The sequence below is a fragment of the Lactuca serriola genome, chromosome 8 (assembly GCF_051521515.1).
Source record: "Lactuca serriola cultivar US96UC23 chromosome 8, Lser_US96UC23_V15, whole genome shotgun sequence".
NCBI classification, from domain to species: Eukaryota; Viridiplantae; Streptophyta; class Magnoliopsida; order Asterales; family Asteraceae; genus Lactuca; species Lactuca serriola.
Window position 1 is genome coordinate 116,270,371 of NC_136415.1, and position 12,440 is coordinate 116,282,810.

Here is a 12,440-nt window from a genome sequence, read left to right on the forward strand (position 1 = left end):
TACGGACGTGTGCTTTGATGCCTAAGTGCTATATATAATGATCGAGATTAATGGCTATAAACAACTCATGTAAAGATGAAATACAAGTAGAAATTGTGTTAATTATGGATCATGGCTTTGAAAAGAGTATACAAGTTTTTTTTGTAGAAAGAAGTCAAGGGTATCGTTTCAATGGAAAGATATGTTGGTTTTTCTGGAAAAAGAAACTGGTGTTACTGTTGCATGGGAAAGCCTGTTGTTGACGCCGAGTACCAGGAAGAAATAGAGAAAGCTCGCCGAGACCTACGCGCTTTGATCTTCAACAAAACTTGCGCCCCAATCATGCTTCGTTTAGCGTAAGATCCTTCTTGTATAGCGTGCGCGCGCGCGCGCACACACACACACACACATATATATATATATATATATATATATATATATATTGATGATCGAATTGAAATTGATGATTGTATTGTATGTAGATTTCATGATGCTGGAACGTATTGCAAACATACACAAACTGGAGGTCCAAATGGCTCCATCAGGAAGCCTGAAGAGTTTGAACAAAGCTGTAATAAAGGATTAAAAGTTGCGATTGATTTTTGCGGTACTTACAGTATTTATTTTCCTATGAAATTTTTTGGCACAAATTTTTCGTTTTATATACTCGTGTCGTGTTATGTTACTAGTTATTTACTACACTAAAGCTGTGATGCCTTTACAGTAGAGTGCTTATATTTATGTTGTTGAATTTTGTGTTTGATTAACGAGCGGTCTTGTTTGATATTTACTAGGGATGAGGTCTATGTAATTGCGTTTTTAGATAGATATAATGATATTTATTAGGGTGAAAGTTCCTTATGGCATTATTAGGAAGAGTGTATTCATCAATCTGACCTTTGAAAACACAATCAAATCCTTCTTCACCAAGAACATTATCAGGGCGAAAGTTCCTTGTGGCATTATTAGGAAAGAAGTTACTGGTGGCATATTGTCTACTAGCCATACTATGAGGATTTAATCTCTGATTATATTTCATCTGAATCAGATACAATATATACACGTACAGATATAACAGCTAGCCCTATAACAAAGGAATTTAAATAATACAAATACAATCTTATGTAAACTTAAATTTTATCGCTAATACTCCCCGTCAATCGGAACGGTGGAGGTCCAACACGAAGCTTGGTGCAAAAACGTTCAAAGATTGGTCGCGGAAGACTTTTAGTGAAGATGTCGGCTAGCTGCAAGTGAGTGGGAATAAACTGTGTATCGAGTTTACCAGAGGCCACTAATTCACGTATAAAGTGATAATCGATATCAATATGTTTGGCGTGTTTGTGGGAGACAAGATTTTGGCTCAAGAAAAGCGCACTTTTGTTGTCACAAAGAAGTGTAGGAACCAATGGTGGCAAAGCATGCAACTCGCGAAGAAGGTGAGTAACCCAAATAATTTCTGAAGCGGTGTTTGCCATAGCCCTATACTCGGATTCAGTGCTGGATCTGGAGACAGTGGGTTGCTTTTTGGCACTCCAAGACACTAAATTTCCGCCAAGAAAAATGGAGTAACCATAGGTAGACCGTCTTGTTTCAATGCACTGTGCCCAATCGGCATAAGAATATCCAATCACGGAGGAGGAATGAGGTCGATGAAAGTGCAACCCGTAGGAAATGGTACCTTTAACATAGCGCAAGATCCGTTTTACAGCCTGAAAGTGAGCATTAGTTGGAGATTGTAGAAACTGGCTCACTTGATTTACTGCAAAAGACAAGTCAGGCCTGGTAATAGTTAAGTATTGAAGGGCTCCAACTAGTGAAAGATAGAGCGTAGGATCCGAGAATAGAGTGTCGGTTGTGACCAAGTAGTCGGTAGTGGACAATAGTGTAGTGACGTGTTTAGCCTCGAGTAAACCGGCTCGAGTAAGAATATCATGCGCATATTTGGCTTGGGTTAGAAAAAGACCATCATCCGTATATGTAACCTCAAGACCAAGAAAATAATTTAACTGACCCAGATCTTTAGTGGCAAATTCATTGTTTAAGCGTGCAATGAAAGTGCTAATGAGAGATGGGTTGTTACCGGTTAGGATGATGTCGTCAACATAGACAAGTAGATAAAGCAAAGTGGTGTCTCTGTGAAAGATGAATAATGAGGTGTCGGCTCTACTACAACTGAACCCAAGACTGAGAAGGAAGGTGTTAAGGCGGTGAAACCATGCACGGGGTGCCTGTTTGAGGCCATAAAGAGCCTTGTGGAGACGACACACATGTAAGGGAAACTTTTCATCTATAAATCCGGGAGGCTGCTCCATGAACCTTGTATCTGAGAGTTGACCATTCAAGAATGCATTTTTGACATCAAGTTGGTGAAGAGGCCACTTTTGCATGACAACAAGAGAAAGCACAATTCGAACAGTGGAAGCCTTGACCACCGGACTGAAGGTGTGTGAATAGTCAATGTTGGGTACTTGAGTGAAGCCTTGAGCAACGAGGCGTGCTTTGTACCTGTCAATGGTGCCATCAGAATGAAACTTGGTACGAAAAATCCATTTGGAGCCAACAATATTGGTGTTGTGAGGACGAGGAACGAGCTCCCATGTTTCATTAGAATGTAATGCAGCCATTTCTTTTTCCATAGCCATTAACCATTGTGGATTTTTGGCCGCAGATTTGAATCCTTTAGGAATTGAGGTAGTGAGTAAGGCTTGAAAGAGAGTTGTTGTGCCAAGAGATGCAAAATCTGCTCTATATTTTGGTTTAATAATACTAGCCTTGCCTCGAGTAATCATAGGATGAGTGGCTGGTGGGGGTGAGGGTGGTGGTGATGGAGAAGGTGTAGCCGGTGGTGTGACTGGTGGCGTAACCGGAGGTGTGACAGCAGGGGACTGTTGCGGCATCTCGGGTGGTGAAGTGGGAACCTCCGGCGGTGGCTGAGCAGTGGAACCGGCTGAGATAGGAGCGGACATAGAGCAGGAGCTACAAGGCTCCAGATTTGTAGCAGAAAGCACCTCGGCAGGAGGCTGGGGAGATGCGGTTGTGGCTGCTGAAGTTGAGAGTGATGGCAGTCCTTCATCAAATGTTGAGATGAAAAGTTTATCTAGATCCGATGCAACTGTGGAGCATGAAAAAGGAAAAATATGTTCGTCGAATTGAGCATGGCGGGTGGTGTAAATTCGATTTGTTTTAGGATCAAGACAACGATACCCTTTGTAGGCGGAATTATAACCAATGAAAATGCACGGGGCACTTCTCGGAGCCAATTTGTGTGGTGAGTAGTTGCGTAAATAGGGAAACACACGTCAACCGAAAATTTTAAAAATGTCGTAGTTTGGCACCGTGCGATATAAGAGCTGAAATGGACTTTGATTGTTGAGGAGCTTGGTTGGAAGACGATTGATGATGACAACCGCGGATGTAAATGCATCAACCCAAAGAGAACTCGGGGCGTGTGCATGAAATAACATGGCAAGACCGGTTTCTGTGATGTGGCGGTGTTTACGTTCGGCTCTACCGTTTTGTTGCGGGGTATAAGGACAAGACACCCGCTGATGTATTCCGTTTTTTGCAAAAATATCTTTGACACGATGATTAAGAAACTCTGTGCCCCTGTCGGTTTGGAAGTTTTTAACTTTGCATGAAAATTGCGTTTGCACATATGTGAGAAAAGTGTCAAGGATTTGGGCAAAGTCAGATTTTTTTCTTTAACGGATAGAACCAAGTGAACCTGGAAAAATTATCAATAAAAGCTGCATACTAGAGATATCCATTTGTAGATTCAATGGGGGCGGGACCCCATAAGTCACAGTGAACAAGATCAAGCACATGTAATGAACGTTTCAAGTTATCATCAAACGGTAATCTTTTACTTTTAGCAAGTTGGCAAGGTGAGCAAAGGCCTGGTTTAGGGGAAACAGTAGTAAGAGATAAAGAACCCAATTTTTCCAATAACGTAACAATGTCAAAAGCTACATGTCCTAATCTACTATGCCAAATTTCAAACGAAGCACTAGTCCTCTTATTTTTTAATGCAGCTAAAAACGCCTTATTTCCTTGCTCAAGAATGTAAAGCCCCTCTTCACATCTACCTCTTGCTATTATATCCTTGGTGCTTCGATTCTGAATAGCAAAATATGTATCAGAAAATAAGATATCTACCGGAGAATCATGAGTTAACTTGCTAATGGAAAGCAGATTCTTGGTAATATGGGGCACCACTAGCACATCTAAAAGGGTAAGGTTATGGGAAATATGAGATGTACCAGTACCAGAGATGTTTAATAAATTACCATTGCCAACAGCAACACGATCGTTGCCTGTGTAGGAAGAGGAAGTGTCCAAATTTGAGGTTGAATTTGTCAAATGTGTCGAAGCCCCCGAGTCTACATACCAATCAGAATTTGTGTTGCACTTTGACTGAAATTCATGAGCCAAATTAGCATCAACTGTTCCTCCTTTTGCATATGACGAGACCATATGACGAGAGGTCTGGACAAGAAGATGCATAGTGTCCGTTGGTCCTACACAATTGGCAGTGAGGAGGGCGGCGGCCACCACGCCCTCTGCCACCTCCACCTCTGGAAGTTTTTCCACCACGTCCTCTAGATTTGTAGTTGCTGGGATTGCGAGAAGCTGCAGTAGTATTGGCTGTAAAAGCAACCGGAGTAGTGGCAACATTACTGTGAATTGAAGCCATGAAAATTTCGTGGCTCTCTGCATAGGATAACAGGTTGCGGAAGGAGGGGGTAGGCTTGACAGCTCGCTGGGATGTGGAGAAAGTCTCGAACCCAGACCCAAGTCCACAAAGGAACCAGTGGGCCTTATCAGTCTCTTCAACTGGATGGCCCACAGTAGACAATTGATCGCAGACTCCCTTGAATTTTCGGCCAAACTCTGATACGGAGGAGGATCCTTTCTGCATCTGCCTAAGTGAATCTCGCAGAGTTTGAACCCTCTCCATGGAATCGTGACTATAAGCTTGCTCCAAATCTTGCCAAATTGCGTGTGAAGTAGAAAGATTTAGTGTCTCTGCCATGGCCTCCTCAGAGAGGGAGGATTGGATAATCAAAAGAGCCTGTAGATCTGCATCAATCCAAGATTGATGGGAGGGATTTGCGCCAGATTTACCATCGGTTTGAATGGTAGCAGGTGGGCATGGATTTGTACCATCGACATGCTCAAGAAGACGCTGATAGGATAAAGGGGGTTTGATTTGATTCTTCCAAATTAGGTAATTGGAAGAGGTAAGCTTTATTGTGAGCAGGTGCAAAATTGTGGCAAGGGGAAGCTATGAGGAAGACGACGCCATGGAGGGAGGAAGACGACGACCAAGATTTGAGGCAAGATTAGGTTTTTACGCAACCCGCTCTGATACCATATGAGGATTTAATCTCTGATTATATTTCATCTAAATCAGATACAATATATACACGTACATATATAACAGCTAGCCCTATAACAAAGGAATTTAAATAATACAAATACAATCTTATCTAAAATTAAATTTTATCGCTAATACATACATATCACAACCATAATTAAATCATGGACCAAATTCTACTACGTGAAGCTTAATGACTTTTTTTATTCTGTTCCTGTTAACGAGATCTATATTCAGAGCGTGTTTGACTTAGCTTTCGAAAGCCAAAAAGTCCTTTTTGTAAAAGTTGAAAAAGTCAGGATTCTGTGACTTTTCAAAAAGATGCCATTTACTCTATTAGAAAAGTTGGAAAAGTCAGGATTACCGAACATCTTTTTGACTTTTAGAAAAAGATAAAAATGAAAAGTCACTTTAAAAGTTATCCCAAACACCCTCTCAAATCTCAATAATCATAGTCTATAAGGCTTCCAGATGCTGAATTTATTTCAGTTAATTACTCATGCATGTCACCTGGTTTTATTGCATGATATGCGGTTAATTACTCGATATACAGTCTAGTACGCCAAACTAGTTGGCTTTTTGATACCAAAATGTGAAACAGTTAGTTAGTTTATCACACTATCTTATTTCCTTATCTAGCTTAAATCAACCGGTTTACAAAACATAACTTATTTTGGTCGTATTCTATATGTTATGTTTTTTGACCCCATTCTTGTTTTCGTGGTTAACTTCTTTTACAAAGATAATATAATAGAAAAGAGTTCAGTTTATTAATGGCGGTTTTCTGTTCGATTACAGAAGAAATAAAGTCAAAGCATCCAAAGATCTCATATGCAGACATATTTCAGGTGATTTCAATCATACTGATGAATATAAGGGTTTTTTTTTAATAATAGATTAGAGTAATCTGTTGGTCTTGAGCAAGGTGAGATATATGGTTGTTTGTAATATGCTGCTTTTTGAGCTAGTGATATATTAGAATCAATGTTTTTCTTTTTGTTGTCTACTTACCTTAATTTTTAGCACACAAACTAAAGATTTTTGGTTCATGTGTAGTTTAAATAAGTACTCACCCAATAAATGGTCTATTGGCAGCTTGCAGGCGTGGTTGCTGTTGGAATCACCGGTGGTCCTACTATTGACTTTATTCCTGGTAGAAAGGTGCATTGATTTACTACGCAGTTGATATAAACTTTTTTCTTCTTCTTATGCCTTATCCATCCGTAAGCAGTTTCCTTTTTAGTAAAACTTTATACCATTATATATATATATATATATATATATATATATATATATATATATATATATATATGGCTATATATATATATATATATATATATATATATATATATATATATATATATATATATATATATATAGCCAGGTTCTTTTGAGAACAAAAAGATTTGTGAAAACTTACGAATTCATAATCAGCCCATTATTTTTCAAAACTAAAAACACCATTCTTCTCCAAATGGCGCGTCTAAGTCATATCTAGACTAAAAAGAAGATTGGACGAACTTTTTGTTTTTTTTTTAGGAAATGTGGATTTATACACAATAAACAATGTATAGACTATGGATGAGCACAATCTGTAGTTATGACTGGTGATTGTGCATATATGTAGTCCATATGATTGCTGATTGTGGTTATCAACAGTCCATATGATTGTTGATTGTGCATATATGCAAATTTCCAAAATAAATAAAAAAAATTGTTAAATCATTTTTTTGAACCTAGATATGGCTTATACACATTCGGAGAAGATTGGTGTTTTTGGTTTTGAAAAATAATGAGTGGATTAGGAGTTAGCAACTTCTCACGCTTTTTTTTGGTTCACAGAATATATATATATATATATATATATATATATATATATATATACATATATATATATATATATATATATATATATATATATATATCAAGTAGAAATATCATGGAGAATTAATTTATGCCATATATTTACTTCTCCTTTATATTTTTCATGTTTCATTTAGGATTCAAATGAGTGCACCGAGGAAGGCAGACTCCCCGATCTTGAAAAAGGTTTTGAATCCTAGTTATGTACACTCATTGTTCATCTCACTTAAAGATTTCAGTTTTTTGTCGTTGGATTCATATTTATTTAACGTGTGTGATATACTATTTAAATTTCTCATTGAAGAATATAATAAATTCCTAAATCATATCAATTTTTCTGTTTACGAAGCATATAATTTTTGGATTAGCAGAAAAGGCTTCATTTTCATCACCAAAATAAGGGTTATATGCGACAAACAACAACAAACCTTAATTGATATATTCATTATAGTATCTTAGTTTCATATATTCCTATAATAGCATTGTACTTTGATAAATCTCTCAAAATATAGCAATATCAACCAAATGCAAAGCAATTCTCATTATTATAGTAGGTAAGATTCTCAAATGTACAATATTTTAATAAGAAAAGGAAATTAAAGTACAACACTTGGTAGATTTTTCAAGGTACAATGCCTTAATAAGAAAAACAATCGAAAATTCAATGGTAATAGAAATAAGTGAAAGTATGATGCTATAATAAACTAATAATTGAAACTATATATTGTTTGAGTTAATTCTGTTTTGAACTTGAGTTTAATGTAATAAAGGGAATAATCAGTTACCATATTGTGGTTAACCTGGTAGTAAGTTTTTCAGTTATAGTTTTGGTAGTATTAAAGCACTTTATTTCAGATTTCAATATAGTAGAGTCTATAAATTGCAATCCGTTAGTAGCTTGTTTTGTGTGTCAAATAAAAGAATTCAGTTACATTCCCTACATGCATTCTTTCCCCTATACCAGTTTGTGCAACTTTTTGAGATTATTTATTGCCTGATTACCAACATATATGTTGCTATTTCTTTCATGTAGCCCTTACATAAATGGAAAATTGACACATTCTTACTCTTGGATCACTCAACGATATACTTATATTTGACATTTGTTTTGTTCGGTTGCTGAAATTCTTAAACTTGTTGAAGGCCCAATACATTTGATGGACACGTTGAAGTGCATGGGTTTATGCTACATGGACTTTGTAGCTCTCTCGGGAGCCCATGTTATGGTAATTGGCATCTTACTTGTTTGGTTATGGGCTACATACAGTAAATAGCAATTTATTTTGCAATTTTTTTATCATAACATCGTACTTCAGATTTTTTCTTGTTACAATATTGTATTTTCAAACGATTTCGTATTAGGGCTTTGTAGTTTGAAGAATATTCCATGTTTTCAAAGTATAATGCCCTAAAAAAAACCATCCTTGGGAACCATATACAACTCGAATCCAAAGAAATAGGATGAATTGAGATGGTGTTTTGTAAATAAGTAATTTTCTTGAATAGATTAGCCATTTTTTGAAGTACAATAATGTAATATGAAAAAATAAAGTAAAAGTACGATGCTATAATAATTTTTTTTTTGAAGTATGTTGATTAAGACGTATTATCTACCAAAGTTTTTGTTTTGCTTGAAGGAACCTAACATGTTGTTCAACTCTTCATATGAAACATTTTACATTTTTATCACTTATCTTAATCATTATCTACTAAAGTTTTTGTTTGTTTCTTGCTATCATCAGGATAGAACCCAAAAAAATAGATCAAACTTTGATGGTCCTTGGACTGACAAGCCACTCAAGTTTGATAACTCATACTTTATGTAAGTTTTGTTGATATTTTTTAAACATGACGAATTATAGTTTTTCTATGTGCTAACTGAAAGAAATGGCACATTATCTTTCATTTATTCATGTACTTATATTATAGCATCCAGTGCTAAATAGAAAAAAGAAAAGAAAGTAGAATGCTACATTTTCTATTTCTTGCATTTCACCTATTTTCTTAATATTTGATAACACCAAGTATTTGGAAAGCATGTATATGTGTCTTTTGGAATAAATAAATAATATAACATGAATTTTTTTGAAACCAGCAACCTACTGAGAGAGTACAGGGAAGAACTGGTTTGGCATGAGCCACAGGCGTTGGTGAGAAGAGAGTTTTTAAACCTACTGATAGGAGAGTCGGATGGAACTTCACTCATTCCTTCAGACCGGACAATGATGACTTTTGATGAGTTCCGTTGTGATGTTATGAAGTATGCTGAGGTATAGACCCATAGATATGATATCACCAATTCTAATTGCAAGAAATGTCAGCACATTTTCATTTATTTGGTTTATTATTTCTTCCTATAACATCATTGTACTTTTCAACATTTTCTTACTAAACCATTTTGATGTATGCTAGAAAACAAGGTATTTTAGCTTGGACAATTAACTTTGTTTTATTACCCATACTAGCAACGTACTCACAATTATCTACTTTATGTTCTACCTATAATAGCAAAATACTTGCATCTTACTATTTTTTATTATTATTGTGTTTATACCGAATCGTTCAAATGTAGATTCCAGAGTTGTTTTTGAAGGAGTATGCACAAGCACACAAGAAGCTCTCTGAACTAGGTTTCATTAAAAAGCCACCTTTTCATCTTTACCACAAGATGAAGAAGAATAAGAAAGGTTATGTGTTGCCACAAACCATTGCAGGGGTGATCATTGCTGCTTCAATTATCATGGTGTGGTATCGTGTAAAGGAAAAGTAAGAATTAAATAATTGCTATTAAAATTTTACTAATTCGAAATATAACAATAAAACAAAAATTGTTTCCAAATGTGTACATCTTCTATGAGGACTTTCACATTAAATAACACAAATCATATGTTCTCCGATTTTCATTTGTATATCCTTCCTGCTAAGTCATATTTTTCTGCCCTGTATTTTTTGGTGTAATAGTAATACAATGTTTAATGGTAGTTGCTCTCTCTCTCTCTCTGTGTGTGTGTCTATATATATATATATATATATATATATACATTGTTGGAAATATTTGCACTTGATCCATTACCTTCATGTAAAAAAAGTTTTTTTTTTCAACCTCTTTCTAATAACCAATGGTCTTACGTGTTAACGACTTAAAATGTAAACATGTAAAGGCATTTTGTTAATCTGCTAATGTGTGCAACATGTATGATCTAATTTGTAATTTTAACTTTTGTATTTCTGGCAACAGGTAACTCAGGATTCATGAAGTCACAAGTCACAAGTCACAACGATTAAAACCTCAAGCTCTGAAAATGCAAACATAAATTGTTCTTTTTTGGCTACATTTTCTTTTGGGATTTTTAGTTAACAACTTTGTGATTTGGTCAGTCTATGTGGATAATATTAAATCTAGAAACAACATTGTATATTTTTCTTGATTGCATTTTCTTCGTGTAGAAGTCCTCTTATGAAATCTCATCATACACGTCCTTGATCTTTACAATCTGTTTTCTTGTTTCTACTATAGCCTGTTGCAAAATCATTTTTAGAAGGGGCATTTTGATTCCATTTTCAGCACAATAATCAACAAATTCTACGCTTTTGCATTCACCTCCCTTATCCGATTTTGAACACTTAATTTTCAAATTTGTTTCATTTTCAACAGTGACTCCATTTTTTGAAAGTGTACAAAACTTCTGATTTACTTTTGAGATAAAAAATTGACATCTTCCCCATATAATCATATATGGAGGTAATAACTAACATGCTCACAGTTGAGCTTCTAAATGAATAAACTGACAAATACATCATTTTTTTTTGCTTATTTTAGTGAATGGCATGAGAAAGTTCCAACATTGATAAAACTAACCGTTTGTTTAACATTGAGAAAACTAATTGTTTGTTAGTTTTAAAGTTTCTTCATTCGCTTGATGAAACCGGGAACATCATTGTAATATCCATTTTTTGTAACATGTATTATTTCAAGGAGTATAACTTGTTTATGGAACAAGTAAGGGAAATAAAGCACAAAGTTTCTTTAAGTTGTTTATAGAATGTGTATGGGAGTTTAGTTGTTAAATGGAAGGAGAATATGATAAGTTATAAAGTAGATTTCAATTTCTGGAAAGACGCGACACGACTATATATATGCATGACGTGATAGTCAAAGACGGGTAAAGTCTCGGTCAATAGTCTAAGGTCGCGACGCGAGGGTGATATTGGTTGTGACGCATGGGTGATAATGATTGTGACGCGATGAAGTGTCTGGTGTTGGACGTGTGTTGAGAAGTCAAGGCATGTGGCAAATGGCTGAGACATGTGGCGTAAGTCGTGACGTGATTCCTCAGAATCTTGTTGTATATAAACGGAGTCTTGTGTTCATTTGGAGGGTTTTGAACACATTGAAATCAAAATAGAGCTAGAGTGAGTTAATTCTCGTGATGATGACCGTAGAGTCGGTGCTAGAACGCGAGGGTATGATTTGTCGACCCTGTTGTATTCTCTTCTTCTGTTATTACGTTATTGTGTCTTATAACATAATTATGAACAGTTTTGGAACCCGAGTTAGTTGTTAGAAGTCAAAATATGGTTTTATTATGAAGTTTGTTGTAAATCCTACAGTAAATTCCACAAATTGGTTGATATGGGCTATAAACTCTAACATGTGGAATTGTTAGAACTGAGAGATTTAGTTACGTGCTGTTTGTTTTTTAGAAAAAACATCTTCAAATTTCTTATTGCTTCGCGGCGCAACACACACGCAACACTTTTCATCTTGCAGATGTTTGTTTTTCAGAAGTCTTCGGATTAAAAAAAACTTTGTGCGCGTTCTTCTTGGCGCAACATTTGTTTTGTCTCTTCCTACCTCTTCCAACCTCTTTTTTTCTTGTTAAAATATTGATTATATATTGCTAAAATCTTATTTCACATTTTTTTTCGTGTTTTTGTTTTTTCTTGTTGAATTTTTTTTTTTATATTGAATAATAATAATTTGTTGATGAAATATCATTATTTTATGCTAAAATATCTTTATTTTTTGTTAAAATATCATTATTTTTGCTGAAATATCATAAATTCTTGCCGAAATATCATAGATTATTAAATTTTCGATATTAAAAAATTATTTTCGGATTATAAAATCAGTTTATTTTAATTTTTTAATATCTGCAGCAGCATACAGATGTTAAAAAACAAACACACTTGTTATTACAGTCTGCAGCCGTTTGGT

At 35.4% G+C, this 12,440-nt stretch overlaps 2 protein-coding genes across 2 annotated transcripts; both read left to right on the top strand.

Moving 5' to 3' along the window:
- The first annotated feature begins 222 nt into the window (after positions 1 to 222).
- Positions 223 to 7,422, top strand: LOC145068964 (putative L-ascorbate peroxidase 3, peroxisomal). The gene is made up of 5 exons (XM_079015924.1): positions 223 to 335; positions 462 to 586; positions 6,158 to 6,207; positions 6,455 to 6,520; positions 7,360 to 7,422. The coding sequence occupies exons 1-5, from the start codon at positions 223 to 225 to the stop codon at positions 7,420 to 7,422; spliced, it is 417 nt and encodes a 138-aa protein (XP_078872050.1).
- A 1,875-nt stretch (positions 7,423 to 9,297) lies between these two features.
- Positions 9,298 to 9,992, top strand: LOC145067324 (putative L-ascorbate peroxidase 4, peroxisomal). Its single transcript, XM_079014490.1, has 2 exons — positions 9,298 to 9,492; positions 9,795 to 9,992. Exons 1-2 carry the CDS (start codon positions 9,298 to 9,300, stop codon positions 9,990 to 9,992), a joined length of 393 nt encoding a protein of 130 aa, XP_078870616.1.
- The last annotated feature ends 2,448 nt before the right edge of the window (positions 9,993 to 12,440 follow it).